Below are 23,600 nucleotides of genomic sequence, written 5' to 3'. Positions count from 1 at the left end.
CATGCAACTTCCACCACTCACATCGCCCGGGCATACCTGGAGATAAAGGACATAACGCTTATACTACATTCTTCCCATGACTGTAATTTGTGTGTACATTAGCTCTTATCGCATCAACTTCTGGCTTCGCATTTGCAACAAAGTGGCTTCGTGTCAAGTATCCAACTAGAGTGGCTAACAACCAACACGAAAAATTACATAAAAGACCAGCAGTAAAAAGCCACCCAATAGCGCTCGCTGTTGTCCAGTTCACGGCAGCACTGGATGCTGGGTGTTAGGTAGGTAGTGGATAGTTGGCTTGGTGTGTACTCTGCCCCCAGGCCCTGGCGGGGAGTTAAAAATGCTGTGAAAGAGACCTCATCCCTGTCCCGACCACCGTAGTGGAGTGAGTGTGTGACTGCATGTGATTTCCTCTTCAAGCCTCAGGAGTTGATGTTAAAACTGCTGTGAAAGAGCCACGCCCCCCTAAGCCATAGAAGTAGAGGAAATCGACTTGATTTGTCGTCTCCGGGCCTTGAGAGGAGTTCAAAATGCTGTGAAAAAGGTGCATGCATAGCGGGCTGTATCATGACACAGATAGACATATTGCTCCTAGTCCTTTGAGTCACAGGATGAAGGTTCAACCTATCAATGAGTCAGTCGGCCATTTCCTCGTCTAGTCGGAAAAGCTTAAGCTACACCACCTTGGAAGAGAGATTCACCTTCGTAGGGTTCCCAGGATTGCAGTCTCATGTATACACAAATATACGCCCCCTTCTTTTATGCGAAGGGAGCTTGAACGGTTGACCAAGTAGAATTGGAAATATACTCTGTAGTTCACCTGGGATAGTAGAATAGCCCACATCGAATATTCTCTTCAAGACTAGCTGTGTAAGTCCACGAAGTAGCATGTAGTCAGCTAACCAGCCTCCATCAATTCATCATGCAAGATCCAGATCCTTTATTCTATTCGTGACAATCCGTCGTCACTTAATCCTGTCTGTTATACACATCTCGTATTCCCTATCGTTACATTCCCCCCAAAATCCCTTTTATCATTCATAACTTTCTTTCTCTCTGTCTTTCTTTCTCATCCTTTCCATCGTCAGAATCACGACTCCAAAGGCGGCATAAACGCCATCCCCGTCCCCTCCCCCCCATTAACACTCTTCCTCCTCACATGCGCCCTCAACTTCTCCAAAATCTCGCTATCCTTCCACCTCTGCGGCACCGGCCTATACGCAGGCTTAAAGTTGCCCACCGTCTGCGCCCACTCCCCCTTCGGCGGATTCTTAGGCAACTCATCCTGCTTTCTCGCCTCGAACCCTTCGCTCGCTGACGCACTCGCGGGACTCTCCGTCACGGAGGGGTTCGTCGTGGAATTGGGCTCCCGCTGCGTTGCCCAGTAGTATATATCCCAGTCATTCTCGTCGAGGAAGAGGTCGTACTGCCGCAGTTCCTCAGCAGTCATCGTGGGCAGGTTCTGTGACGCAAACGTAGACAGTAAAAGGTCCGACTCGAGCGTTCCGCGCTTCCGAGATTGGTCTTTTAAAGCAGACAAGTTAGCCAGTTGAACGTGATTGTAAACACATTTGTAGATCTCTTCATACATAAAAGTCTCGCTCGCATAGTCGAGGCATCCTCGCCAACCCTCCGGAGAGGCTCAATGCGAAACGTCGCGCCCTGCAGCTCTCCAACCCCAAGCTCGCCCGGCGTCGAGCTCTCGCTTCTTCGCAACGCCGTCGTACCAAAAGCACATCGCATGCGCACGGCAGACGCACCAACGCAGCGGAAAGCTGCAGGACGCAGAGAATTTCCAACAGACAATGACATTGTGGGCAGTTGTAAATTGTAAGTTGTGATGTACGGTCTTCAAATTGCTTTGAAATCGCGGGTTTGGAAATGGAATGACGATAGCCGAGGCCGATTAGCAAATTCGGCTACTGCTCAAGAAAATCGAACGGGTTGCATAATTGAAGAGCCACATATAGTACTAAATAAGAAATTCACATACCAACTATTGGTCTAGTGGCGCAATGGCAGCGCGTTGCTTTCCGGTGGCAAAGGTTCCAGGTTCGAGTCCTGGCTAGATCGGACTAGGCTGTTTCTTTTTTTGCTCCTTTTGGAGCTCGAGTTTGTTCGATCCTGTTGAATCGCTGCATGAGATCGGCTTCACCCTTGCTAGCTTTTTTTTACTTTTTGCCAGGGATTGAGACTTAAAATTCACGGCTTCAGTGAGATCGATCCCTGTGCCTTTTTTTTTTCATCGCGTAACAATGTCACCTTAGACATGACAAGGGTAAGCGAGAGACATACACACACACGCACATAGAATGGGAAATGCAAGAAAAGGTAATTTCAACTGTTTCAATTCAATTCGTACATACACACTCAGAAACGGTAGCAAGAATACAGAAACGAAGCAAAGGAAACAAAAAAGAAATGCAGAATCGTCATGAAGACAAAGAGACAGACGTAGTTCGAGTGAGGCAACGGACTCATCTTCACATCAGCCATCGTCGATTGGCATTAAGTCATTAGTTCGCGGCCATAGCAAGGGAAGAGCTTTTATAAAACCCAGGGCCAAGACGTGCATTGTCCTTGGGTAGCACACACAAAAAAAACTTTTGGGTAAACGTGAAACCTCTAATGCTTTTGTTCCCACAGAGATTCTCCTGTAACCATGTTTAGTATCCCGACCACCACAGAGCTTGTTTCCAAGGCCACACATCCTGCCTACGCCGTCTACCAGGCGGAGAAAACGTAAACTTTCGTAAACGCTGTAAAGGAAACGTCGTGTCTTGGCTTGAGCTGTTCAAAAAAATAAACGGAAAGGAAATGCTTTGATGTAGATGCCGAAAAGAATGTATAAGTGTTGAGGCCAGGGGCACGTTTGTGCACCGTCCTCGGTCGTATTTGGTTGCCTTGTTTGCCAAAGCTAGCCTCCGATACGTATTTATATCCGTAGGAAGTTGACATCCGAAGAGATGCTTCGGTGTCTCTTGTGGTTACTTCCATTGGCCTCGCTCGTAGCCTTGCGCTTCGTGGAGGTTGATTCGAGAGGAGCGCGGTCACTCAGCTGCTTTTTGTGCCGTCTGGCCGGAGTCAGGGGGACAGCTGCAGTGTCAAAGCGATCCGACTTTAGACCCCGAAGGGCGGTGTAATTGTATGGCCCGCTGAAGGCTAGCGAATCTTGGGTCGCTTGGTTGCTCAGAATCAGTTGTTGGTTGATTTGATTGCGGCGGAAGGCGCCAACAGTATCCGAGTTGAGATGTGACAGGATCTCGCCAGATGCAGTGGTTGGGCGCTTAGGTGATGCGCCCCAATTGTCGTTTCCTTCGTCGCCTGACGACTCATCATCATCATCAGCTTCACCAAACGTAATAAAGTCGTTGATGTTGAGCTTCTCTTCGTCGTCCTCCTCGTCCTCGTCTTCCATGCTAGGAGACGTTGAGCTATCATCGCCGTTGGCCGTGGATTGGAACGGGAAGAACGCCTCGGCGGGCCCCATGGCCTGAGCATTGACAAAGTCGCCAAAGGTGTTGGAAGAGAACATGGCGCTGAGCATCATGTTGGCCGAGTTGCTAAGCAGCGGTGATGATTGATCCTCGATGGCCCAGGGGAAGTTGAACTGCTCAGGCGACAGGTCCAGCTGTCGTCGTCGATGGGGTGTGAAGATCATCATCTTGCGTGTCAGGGGGTTGAGAACAGCAATGGGCTTTTTGTCAGACCGGTCTAGGTTGAAGCGGCCCACGCGAGGCTGGCCACGCTCTGGTTTGACAGGCGAGTCTGCCTCCGAGTCTGATGCTTCGTCACTCATTGTATTAGACTGACGTCGAGTCCTCTTGCGGATGACAGGTTCAGGAATGTCTTCTTCATCAGTTGTGTCGCCATCAGCTGAGCCATTGGTGTTAGCAAGAAGGTACAGGGGCAAGCCGGTTTCCACCTTGTGTAATGATAATACTCACACTCATAACCATCCAGTTCTAGAGACTCTTCAAAGGTGGGAGTAAAATTTTCAACCACACTAGCAGCGCTAGGAGTGGGCATGGCAGGTGAAGTTTCGTCATCGGAGAGTTGTCGAACGACTTCTTCGGCGTCTGATTCAGAATCTTCTTCTTCTTCCTCCTCTTCCTCGTACTGGCCATGGTAGTCCCAAAAGGAATTGGAGCCGGACGATTCATCAGGGTCGTGCTCAAGCTCTTTACGGAACGAGGGATCGAGTGAGTTTTGCGAGACAAAAATATCGGGGAATAGATCGGCGTGGTCATCTTCTGTTTCGGTGGAATCAGAATCGCTGTCCGGCACATCAAAGCGAACATGGCGCTCTATAATGGGATCTGAAGCAAAAGCGTTGGGATCATGGTAGAAATCGGATGCATTGCCGTCGTCGACGTCGGACAAGATGCCGGCCCAGCTTGCATTATCATCATCCGCATCATCTGGGAGGACATCTGCATCGTCGTCTTCATCCTCGGCTTCCTCTCCAGCATCGTCTTCGTCACCGTCTTCTTCTTCTTCTTCTTCATCCGACTGCGGTCGAGGAAGTTTAGAGGAACGGGGTCTGTCCTCTGTGACTATGATTGCCTCCTCGACCGCCGTTACATCCTCCTCATCGTTGTCTTCGGAGTCACTAATGTCTTCGACGGCTGAGTAGCCCGAGTCATCGGAAAGATCAAGGGATGACGATGTGTCCGAGCCACGACGACGCTTTTGAGCTTTGGCCGCAGTTGCGGGGTACTTTTGACGAATGTTGCGAGACATTTTGTGTAGTCCCGTAATCAGATAAACTTTTTGAGTAAAAGAAATTTTCTCCTGTCGGTAATTGATAGCACTTTAGCCGTGATAAAGAGCCTTTTCTTCTCTCTCTTCCCCTGAAAACAATAAAAGGTTGAACAGGTCGATTCAGTACAAATGTGGTCTATAACTTTTCAATGCTTGCTGCTGGACTTTTGATTCGAGTAAAAGTAGACGTAGTGTTGGGCGTATTGGGGGTCGAGGGTAAATGTGTTTTTGTCGTAGTAGTAGGGGTGGAAGGAGGGAAGGAGATGTGATAGCTGTCAAGATTGGGTTTTGTTGAAAACTTTTTTGCAGCAATTGAGACGTTGAAGGCCCTATCAAAGCGGGCAACTGGCAGGATTTGTGATTCAGAGACGGGCTTTGGAAGAGCATTCGAGCTCTGTAGCGGGAAAAGCCTGTTGAAAAACTATCGTCGACGAATTGGTTGATTAGGCTCGTTGAACTGCTGGACTGCGAGCCGTGATGGGCACGGCCCGCAGTGGGCGTTTACAGCTCAGCGACGGCCGAAGGCATTGTGGCTCGACGAAGTTTCTGACTGGGGGTGCTCTGAGGGTTGAATCCTGGGCTATAGGGCGACTTCGTTGTCTGGGCTTGAAGCTGATTGCTGATGATGCAGCAAAGGGGAGGAGGAGAATCGAATGGGAAAAAAAAAGTTTTGAAGGCCCCGCGACAAGTACATTGTACCATGTACCTCTTGCCAGAACTGCAATCCCAAACTTTTTTTTTTTTTTTCTTGGACCAAATGTGTGGGGTCTGCGATCTGATTCGCAGGGAGGCAACGAAGGGGAGAGGCTAAGCCCGTCTAGGCCTGAACCTGGGACCAGATGCCGCGATGCGAATCAAATGAAAAAACCGTCAATCGTCACCGCTCTTTGTTTTTCAGGCGTTGGCAAACCGCTAATTGGCCGGCTAGCGCGGTGCTGGGCGCTGTTGTGCAGCAGCTCACAGTGGCCTCGGAGCACTAACAGCACCTGTAACTTTGGGCGGGGCATCGCACCTCCACAGGCCGGAGCGCCACCCACTTTGGACTGCAGATTGCCCTCTCATAGGATGCGTGACGTGCATATCGGGCAGCCTCTGGATGACGGCCTGTCTTTTGCGTTTTCTTTTTTTTTCTGCTTAATTTTCTTGAGAGCAGCAATCGATCACGAGACGCCTGCAACCGAGAAATGCTACTAGCAGCTCCACATGGTGTATCGTATGAGTCTTTTGCAGCAGCAGCGCCACTGAGGGGCTTCGGTTCATTCCCACTGACTCATAGGCCAGAGCTAGGACTCATCATGGTCTCGTGTTGATGCGCCGATGCCGAGTGGTTGTCGGTTCATCCTGTATGAATTGGGGGGAGAGGTGTTGAATTCTCTTAGCCAACTACATACCTATAGACTATCCGATATATACCAATTATATCTTCTCTCCTATATACATGGATTACATCATCCTTCTATATCCAGTGCCCCTCGTTTCATCGCTCATGATCATGACAACTCTATTCCAGCCCCACGCCTCATGTATCATATCAATCGCTCGAATACCTGTATCCTCTTGCTTCAGTAGGGCACCAAAAGCCCAATCATAACCATCACTCGCTGTCCTGCCTGTAAAAAAAAAAAAAAAAGAAAACATCAAGTCATAATACCCAAAACGCCCGTCCCTGTCTATGCATTGTTGAAATTTTCAATCCCTCAGCCAAGTTCGTTCATGGCTTCGAGTTCTCAAGCTTGCCCGCAACGGTAGTCTCGTCTCTCGACTGCTTCAAAAACGGGAAGAGCTGGGAGCCTCCGGTGCCAGTAAGCCCCTCTCCCTTCTTTTCCGATGAGGAGCTTGCCAAATTCACGCGAGTCGGTCCGGTCCAAGGCTGCTTAGAGGGAATGAGGATGTATCTCGTCACAATGTTGATGTGTTTCTGTCGGAACGCAGTAAAGGTCTCTACTGCAGACGTATAGGCTGCCCTGAGTAGGTGCTCTTCTTCCTGCAGAGGATCTTCAAGATCAAGTGCAAGCTTGCGGATGCTGCCCAGGCGAGCCACGTGCACTAGGAATCTAGCATGAGGGCCCGGCATATAATCTCTGGCCTCTTCGTGGAAGCTCCCCTTGCTGTCTGAGTGGCCCTTGTGCATGACGCCGAGGACGATATCCCAAAACGCAATGAGTGAGCTCTGGCCATTGCTTCCGCCCCGGAGCTTCCTCCACTCGCCTTTGCCGTTTCCTTCGTCATAAAAGACACCCTTGGGCAGGCCGGCAGCCTCCATGTTCATGCTACCGGCAAGGAATGGTCTGATCTGGTGATAGAATGTCATGGGATCACAGCGCTCGTGCATTCTCTCCAGGAGAGTTCCAACTTCTTCGATATGTGATTTCAGCTCTTCCAATGCTTTGATGATGACCTGATAGTCGTGGACCTTGATGGCTTCAATTGCTCGAGTCATGATGGGAATGATGGAAGAGGCCTTGGCCTCCATGGCAACACTGATGAGCAGAAACCAGGACTCGGATTCGGTGCCGGTAAAGGACAACAAGGTACTGAGTTCCTCTGGGTTGGAAAAGTCTTCTCCATTGCAGGTAAAGTTCCAAAGATTGGCGCCGGCATAGGTCAAGGTAGGGGGCAGCTCAAGATGAGCGGAGACACGGAGATACGGAACGGTCACTGAAGGCGGCAGGATCTGGCAAGAATCTTGTGTTAGCATACAAGTCTCGGCCAAAGATTGGATAGGGCAGCAATCATACCTGCTCAGGGACATCTCCGCCCCAGATGTATGCGTGTGTGAAGAAAGACAGGATGACATAGGCTCTCCGCCATTCAGCTTCGGACTTGAGGCCCTCAGTTGATAGGATCGGAAGTTCCCTGATGGCATCATGGATACGACCAGCCTTGATCAGCTCTGGCAGGTTGTGAGCGACGAGTTCCCACGGCTCATAGTACGAATCCGATAACATCTTAGGGGGGCTGTCTTCAGGGAGAAAGGCGTGTCTTGAGACGGCAAATTTGGACAGGTCTGTCTGCTCTTGGCTCAAGGCCTCTGGACGGATAGCGTGGGGAGACATGATGGATACTGATGGTTTGAAACAGGATCTTCGTTTTGTATCGTGTCCGTTTGGTGGATGATATGAAGCAGTATGAGACTGTCAGTTTCTCTTGTGTTCTCTCGATTAAGGACTTGGCTTCTGGACCGAGCGAGCAAGGTGTTATATGACCCTACTCGGGGAAGTTGAGGAGTTGGGAGCAATAGTCCCCTAGCGGATGGAGAGGAAAAGAAAGGAAAACATCACGCCATGTGGACACTCGGAACGGTTCAAGAGTAATCATTCTCTTTGTCAAGATTCGTCATTAGCCCGGTCCAATCTATGGAGTACGGAGCATAATACAGCAGCTAGTCTAACAAAAGGAGAGAGTTTGATCACGATTTGGGAAGGGAGATGGTATCGTATCCTTCGATCCGTCTACATCCGAAGATCCGTGTTCCATCCACGGAGACTAGCGCCATGGACGCGGGAGCTGTCAAGGGGTAGACTCGGCTTTCACACCGGCCAGAAAGAGCATTGACAGTTGACTACACTTATTCGGAGCATTGAAACTCTTGGATATGAATATTGTTTTCAGATGATGCGGTCATTCACGTGCATTCATCCTCCAGCGTAAGAGCATACCACGGATACGAAGAGGCAGCATCGCCATGATATCAAGTCTTTACTTCAGATACACTACTCGATACAATACTCAAAATCCAGCTGATATGAAGCAAAGGTTAGAATAAGCACTTGTTGGTCCAGTGTATACTCGTACATTACTGTATGTCATTTGACTTACATGACACAAATCCGCGTCATATACCGTAACAAATGTGACAGTTGATGCGGAAGCAACTTTCACGGCAACTCAAGCTTAGTCACGTGTAAGACACTAAAAGACCCAAAGCAGCAAGTTTAGCTGTCTGTGCGTCTCTTTGATTCGCCGGTGCCGCAATTTCTTGTGTTCAGATATCGTAAAACGTTGGCGGCAAACCGGACACGGAAGTTCGGATGGCGGGATCTCGGAATGCGGAACCACGGATTGCAACCTTTTTTTTTATCGGCCGCCCTTTTTCTCCCTTGCAATCGATAAACGCCGGGGCTTTTTTTACGGCAGGACGCGGATCAGAGCGGGACAGCGAGGCGCTCTTTGGGCTCTGGGGAAGATAAAGTGAGTGTGATTACCAAAACGCAAAGAAAGAAGATGCCCCTTCACGTCTTCTTCACCAAGCTGCAATCGCCAACAAGAATCTTGAATAGGCGTGCATTGATTTCATTCAGAAGCTGGAATAGACCAATTAGCAGCATCAACATCAACAGCAACAGCAACAGCAAAATGGACTTGCCGGCATACGTAGAGCGGCTTCGCAGCGGCGCCCCTCCCAAGTTCCCCGCGGACGCAAACTCGCTGCAGTTCGCCCAGAAACTCGACTCCCAGGACTCGCTGCGGCATCTTCGCGATGAGTTTATTCTACCTACAAAGGCCTCGTTGAAGAAGAAGGCATTGGATGGCTCAATTCCTGGTAAGCAGCAGAATCACGGGCGCCAATCCAATCAATTTCAGCTCAGACATAAGCACCAAAGCCATTGAACACTCACTCATCTCATATCTCACTACTTCCGCATACTCATTGACACAAATTCAAACGACAAAGATGCTAATCATATACCGCAGGTGAAGCCAAGAGCACCGCCAACGGCACCAACGGTGTCAATGGCGCTGAGACTGAGCAGGGCATCTACTTTGTCGGAAACTCGCTGGGCGCCCAACCCAAGGCCGTCCGCGACTATGTCAACGCCCAGCTGGAGACGTGGGCGTCGGTGGGCGTCAACGGTCACTTCACCGACATGGGCCAGTCGCCGCTGGTGCAGTGGCAGGACATGGCCGAGGACTGCGCCAACAAGTCGGCCGATCTCGTCGGAGCCTCGCCCAGCGAGATTGTCTACATGAGCACGCTGACGGTCAACCTGCACATGATGATGGCCAGCTTCTACAAGCCCGACAGCAAGAGGCACAAGGTCATCCTGGAGTGGAAACCTTTCCCCAGCGACCACTACGCCATCGAGAGCCAGATTGTCTGGCACGGACTGAATCCTGAGGAGAGCATGATCAAGATTGAGCCCAATGAGGATTATCTGATCCCCACGGAAAAGGTCCTCGCCACTATCGACGCCCACGCCGACTCGACGGCCTTGATCCTGCTGCCGGGCATCCAGTACTGGTCGGGCCAGCTGTTCGACATCCCCCGGATCACCGCCTACGCCAAGGAGCGAGGCATCGTCGTCGGCTGGGACCTCGCCCACGCCGCTGGCAACGTCGAGCTCAAGCTGCACGACTGGGACGTCGACTTTGCCTGCTGGTGCACCTACAAGTACATCAACGCCGGGCCCGGAGCCACCGCGGGAGCCTTTGTGCACGAACGCTACGGCAAGGTCGACTTCGTCGACAACTCGGAGAGCCCCAACTACCGCCCTCGTCTGTCCGGCTGGTACGGCGGCGACAAGCGCGTGCGCTTCAACATGGCCAACACCTTTGTGCCCACCCCCGGCGCCGCCGGATATCAAGTGTCCAACCCTTCCGCCCTGGACCTGGCCAGCGTTGCCGCCGCCCTCTCCATCTTCAACAAGACGAGCATGCGCGATCTCCGGTCCAAGGCCCTCGTCCTGACCGCCTACGCAGAGCACCTGCTGGACCAGATCAACACCGAGACTGACGCTGCCAAGCCCTTCTTCAAGATCATCACGCCGCGAGACCCCGCCCAGCGAGGTACGCAGCTGAGTGTCCTCTTGCGAGAGGGCCTCTTGGACGACATTGCCCAGGCCCTCGAGCAGAATGGCGTCATGTGCGACAAGCGGAAGCCGGACGTGCTGCGCGTGGCGCCGGTGCCGCTGTACAGCCGGTTCGAGGATGTTTGGAAGTTTATGCAGATTCTGCGAGGCGCATTGGGTCTCTAAAAGAACATGAGGTTCACAAGCATGGAGTTTGTTTTTTGTTATATTACTATCATTTGTTTGTATTCAGCATGACTAGAGTTTATGTGGAAATGATGGGACCTTTTGGTTGCAAATGGAATCGGATATGGATGAATGGGTTATGAATTCACATGCAGGGTAGATTCTACCACCAGCTACATGTAGATACAAAAAAGACTGGATTCTATCATCTATATGCTATTATATCCTAATATCCAACGCTGAGCCCATGCCCTCGAACCAGTATGCAAAAAAGAAAAGCCAACCTCCGCCTCTCTCTCCTCAACCTCGCACTCGTTCAAACACCTCAGTTGAGAGGAGAATCAGTGCTCCTAATAACCTCGCTCCACTCATCGAGAATCCCAACGGTGCTTGCAAACTTATCCCTGACGACCTTCTCCGTATCACTACCAAGCATCACCCTCACAGGCAGCTCCTTGCCGCTCGCAACACCAGTGCTCGACAGCACATCGACAATCACCTCAGCCCCCTTCTTCACATCACCAAGCTGGTTGCCATCCGTCTTCACAATAGCCCTCCGCGTCTTGCCCGTCGGCGTGTTCTCATCCTCATACGCATCAACCCGAGCCTTGGAAGAAACCCTTGTGCCCGGGTTCAAAAATCCAGTGCGAAAGTAACCAGGCTCAATCACCGTCGCCTTGATCTTGAAAGGCTCAAGTTCAGCAGCCAACGTCTCGCCCAGCGCAGAACAGCACCACTTGGTCATGGAGTAGACTCCAAAACCCGCCGAACCACGCCAACTGCCCAAACTTCCAAACGTAGCGACAACGCCTCGAACGCCATTATCAGCCAGCGGCTGTGCGCGCATATGCGGCAAGAATGCGCGGACAGTGTTCATGGTGCCAAAGACATTGGTGTTGAAGCTATCATAGACCTCCTCGGGGCTGACCTCTTCAATAGAGCCCTCGAGGATGTAGCCAGCGGCATTGATGAGATAGTCGACGCGGCCGTGCTCGGCAAAGACCTGCTTAGCCACGCCCTCGATGGTAGCCAGCGGCGAAGTCACGTCAAAGGCCAGAGTATGGGCACCTGCAGCGGCGAGATCTTGGATGCGGGATGCGTTGCGGGCGGTGGCGATGACGGTGTGGCCGCGGCGAAGGGCGGAGAGGGCGATGGCTTGGCCGAAGCCAGAGGAAGCGGCCGTGATGAACCAGACAGGTTGGATAGCCATTGTTGTTGGTATTGGTGTTGATTTGCTTTGTTGTTGTTTTTGTCTGAGGTATAAGTTGAAAAGCTGTGCAAGTGTCTCGTTGTTGTATATTCAGAGATGATTTCAAGAGATGCTTTGAGAGTTGTTGTAAGTGATGCTCAAGTTGCTTGATGATGCTGAACAAAAAGCCATGCACAAAAGTGCCAACTCATGGCCTTTTATCTATCCATCAATCCATCGCAGCGAAATCCCATCATCGGTCTTTACAAACCGGCTCCAGCTCCAGCTCATTCCATCAACAACGTCACAGTAACGCCGCCCTCGAATGTTGAGGCAACCCCGAATTATTGGCGCCTTATCGCCATCATATGCTTTCGGCGTTTAAACCTCGACCGATGGACCAAACGGCCCCTGGCGTCCCGGATCTCGGCTGGTGCTGCCGGCAATCCTAGGGTCTAGCCTATTTTGCGTTATGTCCGCCAGCCTATGAGGTGAGCGATATTGGTGGGAGCGTCATACTCTTATTATCGCCGATGTTTCTGGGCTTTTGATTACCAAAGAATTGTTGCGGCATGTTTTCAAGGCAGACGGCGTCGGTATATGGGTAGCTTGAGACTTTTTGAAAGCACATGCCGCAGCACGTGGTTTTTATTGTGTGTGTGCCCTTATGTGCATGTTTAAGGCATGCAAGCATGTATGTACCTCGAGGGCTGTCCGACATCTCCGTTGGAGTAAATTCAACTCAGCTATTCCATACTCGACAGCTTCTTTTTCATCATCCCTACAATCTCTTATACGACGCCCATTAATCCGTCTGCTCTCACACTACAACAGCAGACGGAACTCGAGCTCCGTCTCCGTCAGCGGGGTACAAAAGCACATACATAACACCACGACGACCAGAAAAGGCGCGGTTGCTTCACGCTCATAGGCGCAAATGCCTGTTACTATGTGGTAATTGGAGCGGCAGAAAGATGAGCCATTCACACATTTGCTTGGCAAGCTGAGCAGGATAAAAATCCGCTATTTACTACGCATTGCTGGATGGAGGGGATGAGGGGGAAGATGGTGTGTTTAGCACTTACAAGGCGGCATGGTCTCCGCAATCGGTGCGGGACAGGTGGGATATCTTAAGCCGAAGGGAAGCTTCATTGAATATCCCGAATTGACTCTTTGATTCCCGATTCCTCGATTTTCTTTGCAGCAAAAGCAGTATAAGGTATCGAGTCGTCCAGGCCAGGGAAAAGACCAAGTCAAAAAATCAACATCAAAGACGCAGACGCAGACCACACAAACACCATGGCCGCAGCAATCCCGTGCCCACCCCGCGGCATCTACGTCCCCGCCGTGGCCTTCTTCAACCCCGACGAGACAATCGACTTTGATGCAATCCGAGCGCATCTCACGCGCCTGGCCAAGGGCGGCGTCGACGGCCTCGTCATCCAGGGTTCCAACGGAGAGGCCATGCACATGCTGCACGACGAGCGGCAGCAGGTGCTGAGACTAGCCAGGGAAGTCCTCAACGAGCACGGCAAGCCTGGGTCCGTCATTGTGGCGGGATGCGGCGTCCAGAGCACGAGAGAGACAATCCAGCTGTGCCGCGAGGCCAAGGAGGCGGGCGCCGATTATGCGCTGGTGCTGTCGCCGAGCTACTGGGGTGAGTTTATGGAGGATAGATGGTGATTGAAGAGGTAGAGGATGAATGCTAACGACGCTGTCATCATCATCAATCAGTTGGCGCAATGCAAAAGCCCGTCATCTTCAATTTCTTCAACGACGTCGCCTCCGCCTCTCCCATCCCCATCGTCCTCTACAACTTCCCCGCCGTCACCGGCGGCATCGACCTCGACTCGGACATGATCATCAACCTAGCCGTCGCCAACCCCAACATTGTCGGCGTCAAGCTCACCTGCGGCAACATGGGCAAGCTGCAGCGCATCGCCCACGACCCGCGCATCGGCCGGCCCTTTGCTGCCTTTGCCGGAAAGACGGACTTTTTCCTGCACGGCCTGGTCGGCGGCTCTCATGGTGTTATTGCTGCCACGGCGAATCTACTGCCCAAGACGCACCAACACATGCTGCGGCTGTACGACGAGGGCAAGCTCAAGGAGGCCCAGGAGCTGCAGACACGGTTCAGCAGGGCCGACTGGGCGCTCGTCCAGCTGGGGATTGCGGGCATCAAGGCGGCGCTGCAGAAGTACTATGGGTACGGCGGTGGCCGGAGCAGGAGGCCATTGGGGAGCACCGTGGATGCGGCCAAGTTGGATGGCGAGGTGGACGTGGCTGTGGGAGGGCTGATTGAGCTTGAGAATTCGCTGTGAGGGAGAGAAATAAAAGGATAGAAGAAGAAGCACCAAGTAGATTATATGTGTCTGTACTACACTTACACAATGCAAACATGTCCAAACCAGTTGATATAGCATACCAATGCACCATTCTCTCGCTACAATTACATAAAGACTATTACATCTTGTAATCACATCCCCATCTATTATAGGCAGTCTATCTATCTGTTCCTCTTTAATACAGTATACACTATATCCCGTGTCCCACTTCTCCATCTAAGCAATCAAATCCATAGTCTCGGTTCATCTTCATCCCTAAACCCCCAAAACCATCAACCAAAAATACCCGTCGCCTTAAACAAATACTCCTAGCGTGCCCGCCACCCCCAAACCAAGCGCCACTATCCCCATCAGCCACCAGACGGTCACTCTTAGCTATCGTCATTCTCCAAAATCTCACCTCCACTAATAAATAAAAAACTCCAATCCCATCGTGGCCTCCGGCTCCTCGGGTTAATGTCCTCCAAACCCAAAAGCTATCTCGGCTCCGTTGCCCTTTTCCTTTTGACCACATCCATTTCCTTCTGAAAAACTATCTAAAAACCCCCCACTCTCTTGCTTCCTGCATCTGCATCTTTTTGTTCTCCGCTATCAAAAAATCAATCCACCCCTGAAGAGCCACTCCCCACTCGGAGCTGCATTCTTAGCATGGCGGGGTAGTATGTAAATAAAAAGGGGACAAGGGGAGAGCTTTGGGATAGCAAAGTTGGGGTGAAGAGTGACGGAGCTCGTGATGTGACCAGCTGCATTAATACGGTTCAGCTTCTTTCCATCTCTTTTCATCCATATCTCCTTCTTCTTCTTCTTTTTCTTCCTCCATACTCCTCTTCTACAATCGAATCAAGTAAACCTCCATCAACAATTACTACACCTGTTCCCCCTAAATCAACAACACCCGATATCGACATCAGTCTCTCTCTCACCGACCTCCCCAACCATGGCCTCCTCCCAAGACGACCGCCTCATCCTCCCCATCATCGACGCCCACATCCACATCTACCCCGAATCAGAACTCTCCAACCTCGCCTGGTGCACCCCCGACCATCCCCTCGCCGGCCAATTCTCCGTCGACCAGTTCAAGCACGCCGCCCGCTCCGCCCCGTCCCTCCTAGGCTTCATCTTCGTCGAGACAGACCGCAAAAACGACCTCGCCGCCATAACCTCAGGCGACGACGCCCAAGCCGAAGCCGGCTGGGACGGCCCCCTCAAGGAGGTCCGCTGGCTGAAGCGCGTCGCCCTCGGCACGCCCCTCGAAGGCGAGGGCCACTCCCCAGAGGACAAGTCCCTATGCCTGGCCATTGTGCCCTGGGCCCCCGTGCCCTGCGGAGAGGCCATCATGGAAAAGTACCTCAAGAGAGTCGAGGAGGAGGCCGGCGAGGCGTGGCCCAAGATCAAGGGGTTTAGGTACCTCCTGCAGGACAAGCCGCACGGCACCATGCTCGAGGACAAGTTCATCGAGGGGCTCAAGTATCTGGGCAAACGCGGCTTCGTCTTCGAAGTGGCCATTGACCAGCACCGCAGAGGCCGGAAGCAGCTCGAGGAGACGGTCGAGATGATTGGTCGAGCACACGAGGGCGTCCCCGACGATGAAAAGGTCACCTTTATCATCAGTAAGTAAACCTCCATTTACAACACAACATCCTCCCCCCTTTCATCTAACCAATCTAATACATAAACAGACCACCTCTGCAAGCCCGACCTCACCGTCTACAACGTCTCCTCCGATCCCTCCTTCACCGCCTGGCGCACCGCAATCTTCTCCCTCGGCAAATGCGCCCGCACATACATGAAGCTCTCCGGAGGCTTCGCCGAGATGACCCCCGCCCTGCGCGAGCAGGACCCCTCCCACATCTTCCAGTCTACCTTGCCCTGGCTCGGCGTCGTCCTCGCCACGTTTGGCCCGTCCCGCATCATCTTTGCCAGCGACTGGCCCGTCTGCGCCGTCGGCTTCGACAAGAACGAGGACGAGGCCGGTGATGGGTCAAACGAGGCCTGGCCCAAGTGGAGGGAGGTGGTTGAGAAGATGTGCTGGATGGCGTCGTTGACCGATGAGGATCGCGCCATGATCTTTGGGGGTACGGCTAAGCAAGCGTATGGGCTGTGAGGAGCGGGCAGATTCTTTTCGAGTTGTTATGCTTGATTTTATTAATGAACTATGTGAAATGAGATCTCACCATCTACCTAATAGTAAATAAAAACACCATTTACACAAAGTCTAAAAGCAAACATATGCTCAACGTTTACACCAAAAGAGCTTCATTCATCATCACGAAGGTACACAGCACGCAAAAAAAGGCACAAAAGCGAGTAAATAAGATTCTCATCAGCATAAATCATCATCATCTAAATTAATAAACTCCCCCCAAGAAAGAAGGGCAACAACCACAAGAAGAAGAAGAAGACGAAGAAAGTGTAAGAAATGAAAAGTATCAAAAAGCCTCCCCACACGTGGTGAACACGACAGCTCACACACAACCAGGATATCATCATCACCAACAAAACAAAACCATGCAGGCAGCAATTTTTCTTCAAGTTAAGAGAAAAAAGAAGAAACACGACCGGCGCACGCTTTCGTACAATTTCATTCTTTCCTCTCCAAATCCGTTTGCCGTTCCAAATCCAACCCTAATAAAAGAAAGAAAGAAAGAAGAGAAGAGAAAGATAGTGAGAGAAAAAGTCGGGTGATCGTAGGAAATAAGACCATGTGATCTAAAAAAGAGAGACGGTTCTAAAAAACCAAAGAAAACATGAAGAGAGTGTGAGTGACGAAGGCGAGAAAGAAAAGAAGAACCGCCATTGGTAAATCATATTCTTCCCTTCATCACTATGCTAAGCGGGGGGCCGTAAACGTCGTGTTCGTCTTTGTCTTTTCCCTTTTCAGCCCCGTGGGGAAGAGGGCTAAGCTTGGGTTAATCGTAAATTGCAATGGAAAATCAATCGCGTCCCCTGTAATTGCCCATCTTCTCAATAGAGTTCAAGATGCCGCTCCCCCTTGCGCCACCCGGCCGAGGCAAGCCTCCTCCGATGCTGCTCTTCCCCCGCTCGTGCGGCGGCCGGAGCCCCGTTCCCGGCGCCCTGAGTCCGGAGACGGAGATGCGGTTCGGGTTGGCTCTCGACGACGTCTTGGAGGACACCGAGTCTGATCGCTCCAGCGCCGGCTTCTTGGACACCGATTCTCTTCGCTCCGGCTGACGCAGGGATGATTGTGGTGGTGGCGATTGAGGCGCCGCCGGCGGTGCAGGTTGTTGGCGCTGCGGCGCTGGAGTTGGAGCAGCAGCAAGGTTCTGCATGGCCATCAGCTCCTCCGCAAGCTGCACCAGCTCTCCCTTCTCAACCCTCTCCTGCTGCAAGTTGACACGCAGCTCGTCGTTGTCGCGGCGCACCGTCGAGATGACCGCCTCCAGTCGTTGAACATCCGCCTCCAGCTCCCTGATCATGGCATTATCGCGCACAGACCGGGCCTTCCACTCCTCCATATCAGCATGGTCAACCATGGTCATGGTGGAGTCGTGGCCAGCCCGCAGCTTCTCGTTCTCCATTGTCAGGCCCTGGATCTTGGCTTCGAGCTCCCGCACCTTCTTCTCCCATCGGTTTTCGTACGACTTCTTCAGCGCCGCAACCTTGGTCTCGTGCTTGGTCTTGTAGAGGCCGTGCAGCTCTCGCGCCACTCGCTCAACGGCAATCTCCACCTCTCGCGTGTCCTTGGGCTTCTCGGGGGATGCGTTTCTCTCCATTTCCCTGCCAGCGCGCAGGCCGGCCAGCTTGCTCTCTGCCTCTTGGTGCATCATTTCCGACGCCTCTCTTCGCATCTCACTCTCCTCCAGCTCTTGCTCCAGGTCCTCCTTCTCTCTCTGCGTCTCGATAATCTCTTCTCTCACGATGCGCAGCACGCCCTCCATCTGCTCCTTCAGGCCACGTTCCTCGCGCAGCTTCTCCATCGACTCGCCCACCCGTTTCTCAGCATCCGTGACAGCCGTCTTGAGGGACTGCACTTCTGCCTCTTTGCCGCTCAGCGAAGCCTTGAGTGAAGAAATCTGAGACAAAAAGTCGGACTTGAGCGTCTCCAGCTCCCGCGGGGTGATCGACGGAATGCTTCTAGGCGTCTTGTCATTATCGAGGAGGTTTGAGAGCTGGCGGCTGGGGGTCAACGTCGATGCCAGGTTAGGCGTGGTTCGGGAAGGCGACAAGACGTCTCGCCTGCCGGGAGGAGACCTCTGAGAGCGTCCGAAATCCGCGAGGCTGGAGTTGTCGTCCTCCATCGCGTGATGCGCCCTCTTAGCCGAAGACTCGCGGCGTCCGTTGGGCGTCTGCCCCAGCTTTGCGAGCATGGCCATGTTGGGCACTGCGGAGAAGGCGCTAAAGGTGCTGACGTCCATGGTGAAGTCCTCGTCGCCGGCGGTGGCATCGCCGCGGTGCAGCTTCTCGGTGTCGTCCATGCCCGCCTCGTCCTCCTCGCGGATGCTGCGCGGGCCGTCCTCGTAAATGGAAATGGGCTTCTTCAGGCCGTTGCTGTCCTGGACCACCTCGTCGATGCTGGGCGACTGCGTGTCGTATGTCGGTCGCGATGGCACGTCGCCCGAAAGGTTGATCTTAACAGGAAACCGGCGATCGGGCGACACCTTGCGTGGGCTGCGCACAGCCCCTCCACTCACCTTGAGCAGCGAGCCGTCCAATGAGCTCCTCTGGCTCTCCACAATCCTGAGCGGTGACAGCTCTGTGCCTGACATAATGCGGCTGTGGCGGGATTTGGCGGGCGAAATGTTTTCCTGATTAAAGCGTGCGTCGTCGGTTCTGATTCGCGACGGCGGCCTGAACTGCTCCGGCTGCGAAATGTCTGTTGTCGGTGTGCTGGTCATGTCATCGTAGGCATCCTCATACTTGTCGCTGACGGTGCTTGACGCTGACGAGGTGGAATTCAACATTGCATCGGCGGACGGCGACAGCGGAGACGACATGATGCGAATGCGGCGTGTTGGCTGTTGCGCAACTTGTCCTCCCTGATTTGCGCCCCTGATTTTGGATTTTTTCTCGATTTTTTGCTGGCGGTTTGTGTGCGCGTTTGCGTTGCGCTTCGGTTTATGGAGATGGAAGCTTTGGTGTCACTTGGCCAACTTTCGCACCGCCTTCTTAGTAGGCACTCCTAGTTCTTAGTAGTTTGTCCAGACCAGGGCCCTGCCTGCTATTAATAAAAGTGAATTGAGGGCTTCCTGTTGTTTATGCGCTGCATTGTTGACCCGGTAACTTTTGCGCGTTAAGCCATAACGGGGCTAGCTCTGCGCTGATTTTCACGTGAGGGGACATTACGAGAGTTTCACAGTTGCCAAACATGCCCGCAGAGGGCCCTGGAGACCCTGGAAAGGGGCACTGGCTAGGTCCCTGGAATGCTGCCAATTACGAACAAAGGAGCGCTAGCCTCGCTGTGGCCGGGCTGTTCCTGGCCTGTCGCATCCGCCATTCACCAAAAAGGTTGAACTCCAATGTCCATCAACTGGCATTGGATGGAAGATGGACGAAGCCTCAACACTTTTGACTGGCATTTAATGGAACAAAGGAGTTTCAACAGGTAAATAGCTCTGGGCCAGTGGTATTCATCATGGACTCGGAAAGTAAAACTTAAACAAAACTAAAACACAAGACTCTATTTTTTTAATTTCAACGTATACTCAATAGCTTTTATTGTCGTTTTCATAATTCGTTACCTAATAACGCAACCCATCCAATGCACCGTCTGTAGTGCTTTTTATGGCTAAGAACCAGAGAAGAGAAAAGCAAGGGTAGGTCATAAGGTCATTATCAGGACTTGCCCCGACGTCTTCTCTCATTTCCAAAAGCAAAACCCGCACGTCTTTCGCGAAGAAACAGTCCTCAAAAGCTAACAAGCAGCAAGAGAAGAAGCAAAGAAAAAGCGATCCAAATAGACCAAAAAGGCAAAAAAGAAAAAGAAATGGTAAGCAGAAGCAAAAAAAAAGAGCAGAGGGACATAATAGCAAAAAAGGCCAAATATCACGGGAGAAAAAGCCTCTCTCAACCGTAACCGACCACATCTCGCCTGAGATCATTACAGGAATCCTCTAATCTTCACCGCCCGTAGCACTCCGCCTCTTCAAAGAGCCCACGGGAAGGATATTGAGAGAGAACGAGTAAAGCGTCAACCATGTGCCGCCTTTTTTTGTGCAATTAAATTCCTCCATGCAGAAAAAGCCGTCACTCATCAGCCATGTACATCCGTGACAGGGCATCGTAAGTAACATAGAATCGATGGCTAGTCGTGAATTCATCATCGCGTCTTTGGCATGGTGCGAAAGCCCATGAAGTCGTCTGCGGGTACAAAGAAACAAAAAAATCCAATACACGGCAAGGAATGTCGTTACACCGTTGGAGAAAAAACTGAGAAGAAGCAGAAAATGAAAAAAAATGGTGCCACAAATCGCTGCAAATAAAAATTATTTCATGACGCCGCCGCTACCCCCCACCGTGGTTGACCTGAAGATGCTGCAATACCTCGAGAACATGGAACTCAGTGGAACATGAAACTCGTCAAGGCGGAAAAGGTTTGATTACGTATGTTGTGTATGTGTTTTGTTTCTTACCGCCGGCGGGGAGCAGCGATAGCCGAAGCAGGTCGGCTCATGGCGTCGTACGTAGGTGCGGATACTGTTGTCTCCAGCATAGTCTTTCGTCGCTTAAGGTCCAGGTTTCCCATGTCATCGCCTTGGGGCCTACCAATGTCATCGTCGTCATCCCGTCCCCTCTTCATGCCCGCACCGGAGCCATTCATCACCGGGGGCTGGGGGGCGTAGCCGTTCGACATGGAGCTAGACATGTCGGCGGGTGGTGCATATACATCATTGCCAGGAGCGCCGTTTGTTGGCGCCCGGTCGTTCGTCATCACATTGTACAAGTTGCTGGTTGACTGCTGAACACGCTGCGGGGAGTTGTAGCCATTGTGATGCTGGTAGTAGGGCTGAGGGGGCGCCGCAGTCCTGGGTGTCGCTCGCCCTGAAGCAGGGGGGTGACTTTGAGAGTTGGCCATATCGGATGGCATGTTTGCCTCATTGTTCATAGAGGCCACGCCTGCGGCAGTGTTGTAGTTGTACGGAGCACGACCGTGATCATAGGAAGCACTGTCGTGAGTGTACTCAGCCTCATGCTCACCCTCCTCTTCGGGATGGCTCTGATTCTGCTGCTCAGAGACAATGCCATTAGGGCCCTTGTCTTGAGATTGATCATTAGACGGGAGGGGCGCAGGTGCTCGGCTAGCAGGAGGTCCCATCTCGCTCTTCGAATAAGAAGCGGCTTGGCTGTACAGGCGATCCGGGGGAGGGTTCGCCGAGTTCTGGTAGGGGGACTGCTGAGTAGGGGGCGCATTGTACATCTGGCGCTGGCTGTCATAGCCTTGAGCAGCAGGGGGATACGGCTGCATGCTCTGAATGGATCCAGGAGGGGTTGCAGCCGGAGTGTTGGGCATCGAGCGTGCGCTGCTGATGCCACCATCCATCGACATGGAGCTGCCGCCCTGAGATCCGTTCATGCCTTGATTCGGCCAGTTAAAGCCTTCTGAGGTTGCCATGCTTCCCATGACGCTGGAAGCGCTCGTGGGCGGCGTGGGGAAGGTCAAGGCCCGGTCAAGCGGAGGCCGGCTGGTGCCAGATTGTGAGGGAAGCGATTGCTGAGGACCGGGCAGAGCCAAAGAGTGGTGTCCTCCGATGGATGGAAGGCCAGGGGGGGGCGGGTTTCGCATCGGGACGCTCTCACGTCTTTGTCGGTCAGCAGCGGTCATGACTTGGCTCGTCCTTCCTGGATTAGCGCTGGGGTGGTAGAGGAGGGCGCCAATGTTGTGCACAAAGAGCGGATACAGCATTTCTGTAATCTTTTCCTTGTTTGCAAAATCCAATGCGCGCTCATAGGGGATCCTGATGAAAGAAATTTCAAGTTAGTGTTTGCACGGCTTTTGTCTGAAAGGAGAGGGGCTCAACGTACCAGACACCCTTGAGATGCATAGGGCCAATCTTGACAACGTGGCGAACCTTTTCGCTCTTCAGGATGCCATCTCGGCGGCCTCGGGTCATTCCCGCAACATTGAGCAATTTTGTTCCATTAATCATGTGGTTGTCTGCATCAGACCAAGTTAGTGAAAACCGCTCAAACGAAGAGCTTGCAAAGCTGGGTTTACTATACCTTCTCGCCTAGCCACACAGATACCACGGGCCTCGACCTGGAAACAAAGGCTGCCCTCGTCCTCCCACAACGTGGCAGTAACGCGAGGCTTCATGCCTGGGGGAGGCTGCTGGCCCGTAGTGTCGAAACCGACATATTGGGCCTGGCCTGCAACCCCGGGGATGGAAGGCAGCACAGTTGAAGGGTTGCCCATGGGATTTGATACTGAAGGGGGAGGAGCTGGAGGGGACGTCAGGCCATTGGCGTAGCCATACTGGCTGTAAGGAGCCGGATTGGAGTACGGCGAAGGCCCAGGGGGGAGCAGCTGAGATTGATGCTGCGAGTAGTGCGCCAGACCGCCAGAAGTAACGGTCTGAGGAGGGGGCGGCTGCCCAGCTGACATGTGCTGTGTGGCGTAGTACATGTCGGCACTCTGGTTCATCGCGTCGTAACTGACGATGGTAGTGGCCGGCCCCGTGATGGCTTGGGCAGGCAGCGTGGGAGACGGGGTCTTGGGGCCGTTTGACGATGAAACAGAGGTATACGACGACAGAGACCCAGTATGAGAGCTAATTGACGATGCAATGGACCCAACTCGGGGCGAAGAGGTGTTTGAAGAATCTGCCTGGTACGGCAGCGGCGGGAGAGACGGCACTCTATCGCTGCTCATAAACGATGAGCGGGAAGCGGCGTGAAAGCCCAAGTACGGGAGGTCTGAGTGCCCTCGGGTGTGCACTTGACTGTGTGGCAAATCCAGCTTTCCGGTGTTGGTCTTGTAAGAGCAGGAGGATGGAGCAGACGAGGATCGAGTCTCGTCAAGACAGGAAGAAAAAAAAATGCGATGGAAATCGACGCTAGCCACTCAACAAAGAACGCTCGCAATGAAAGAGTCCAAAGCCAATCAAGAATGACAAGACAATTGGGAGAGATGGATGGTTTTTCCAAAGGTCCAAACGGGGCTCGGGAGAATCTAGCGGTGATCGAAACGCTTGACAGCAAACGGTGAGAAAGACGAGGCGAAAACTTTTTTGTTCTTTTCCGTAACAGTAAGAGATACTCGTAAAAGAAGCGTCTTTAGTCGTAACAAGGCATCAAAAAATTCAATCGTTTCGTCTCAATCGTAACATCCGAACTGGTGTCTCCAAATCGTTGCAGGTGCTTGCAGCGAGT

At 52.4% G+C, this 23,600-nt stretch overlaps 9 protein-coding genes across 9 annotated transcripts; 3 read left to right on the top strand and 6 right to left on the bottom strand.

Annotated features, from left to right (window-relative positions):
• Window positions 1-1,090: 1,090 nt before the first annotated feature.
• Window positions 1,091-1,812, bottom strand: T069G_09422 (flavinator of succinate dehydrogenase domain-containing protein; the record flags this gene model as incomplete). Its single annotated transcript, XM_056176632.1, has 3 exons — window positions 1,091-1,201; window positions 1,343-1,524; window positions 1,590-1,812. 3 exons carry the CDS (start codon window positions 1,810-1,812, stop codon window positions 1,091-1,093), a joined length of 516 nt encoding a protein of 171 aa, XP_056025110.1.
• Window positions 1,813-2,935: 1,123 nt separating this feature from the next.
• T069G_09421 (uncharacterized protein) lies at window positions 2,936-4,743 on the bottom strand (the record flags this gene model as incomplete). Its single annotated transcript, XM_056176631.1, has 2 exons — window positions 2,936-3,876; window positions 3,948-4,743. 2 exons carry the CDS (start codon window positions 4,741-4,743, stop codon window positions 2,936-2,938), a joined length of 1,737 nt encoding a protein of 578 aa, XP_056025109.1.
• A 1,732-nt stretch (window positions 4,744-6,475) lies between these two features.
• T069G_09420 (indoleamine 2,3-dioxygenase domain-containing protein) lies at window positions 6,476-7,820 on the bottom strand (the record flags this gene model as incomplete). The annotated part of the gene is made up of 2 exons (XM_056176630.1): window positions 6,476-7,438; window positions 7,503-7,820. 2 exons carry the CDS (start codon window positions 7,818-7,820, stop codon window positions 6,476-6,478), a joined length of 1,281 nt encoding a protein of 426 aa, XP_056025108.1.
• Window positions 7,821-9,120: 1,300 nt separating this feature from the next.
• Window positions 9,121-10,739, top strand: T069G_09419 (aminotransferase class-V domain-containing protein; the record flags this gene model as incomplete). The annotated part of the gene is made up of 2 exons (XM_056176629.1): window positions 9,121-9,307; window positions 9,460-10,739. The coding sequence occupies 2 exons, from the start codon at window positions 9,121-9,123 to the stop codon at window positions 10,737-10,739; spliced, it is 1,467 nt and encodes a 488-aa protein (XP_056025107.1).
• A 325-nt stretch (window positions 10,740-11,064) lies between these two features.
• On the bottom strand, window positions 11,065-11,949 carry T069G_09418 (short chain dehydrogenase domain-containing protein; the record flags this gene model as incomplete). The annotated part of the gene is made up of 1 exon (XM_056176628.1): window positions 11,065-11,949. One exon carries the CDS (start codon window positions 11,947-11,949, stop codon window positions 11,065-11,067), a length of 885 nt encoding a protein of 294 aa, XP_056025106.1.
• A 1,278-nt stretch (window positions 11,950-13,227) lies between these two features.
• Window positions 13,228-14,249, top strand: T069G_09417 (dihydrodipicolinate synthetase family domain-containing protein; the record flags this gene model as incomplete). The annotated part of the gene is made up of 2 exons (XM_056176627.1): window positions 13,228-13,585; window positions 13,663-14,249. The coding sequence occupies 2 exons, from the start codon at window positions 13,228-13,230 to the stop codon at window positions 14,247-14,249; spliced, it is 945 nt and encodes a 314-aa protein (XP_056025105.1).
• A 961-nt stretch (window positions 14,250-15,210) lies between these two features.
• Window positions 15,211-16,377, top strand: T069G_09416 (amidohydrolase domain-containing protein; the record flags this gene model as incomplete). The annotated part of the gene is made up of 2 exons (XM_056176626.1): window positions 15,211-15,883; window positions 15,953-16,377. The coding sequence occupies 2 exons, from the start codon at window positions 15,211-15,213 to the stop codon at window positions 16,375-16,377; spliced, it is 1,098 nt and encodes a 365-aa protein (XP_056025104.1).
• Window positions 16,378-17,206: 829 nt separating this feature from the next.
• T069G_09415 (central kinetochore-associated domain-containing protein) lies at window positions 17,207-19,228 on the bottom strand (the record flags this gene model as incomplete). Its single annotated transcript, XM_056176625.1, has 1 exon — window positions 17,207-19,228. The coding sequence occupies one exon, from the start codon at window positions 19,226-19,228 to the stop codon at window positions 17,207-17,209; it is 2,022 nt and encodes a 673-aa protein (XP_056025103.1).
• Window positions 19,229-20,859: 1,631 nt separating this feature from the next.
• T069G_09414 (uncharacterized protein) lies at window positions 20,860-23,100 on the bottom strand (the record flags this gene model as incomplete). Its single annotated transcript, XM_056176624.1, has 3 exons — window positions 20,860-22,186; window positions 22,254-22,386; window positions 22,452-23,100. The coding sequence occupies 3 exons, from the start codon at window positions 23,098-23,100 to the stop codon at window positions 20,860-20,862; spliced, it is 2,109 nt and encodes a 702-aa protein (XP_056025102.1).
• Window positions 23,101-23,600: the final 500 nt, after the last annotated feature.

Source organism: Trichoderma breve, chromosome 6, assembly GCF_028502605.1.
Source record: "Trichoderma breve strain T069 chromosome 6, whole genome shotgun sequence".
Taxonomy (NCBI): domain Eukaryota; kingdom Fungi; phylum Ascomycota; class Sordariomycetes; order Hypocreales; family Hypocreaceae; genus Trichoderma; species Trichoderma breve.
The sequence above is the reverse complement of the archived record's forward strand: the minus strand, read 5'-3'. Positions and strand labels throughout refer to the sequence as shown.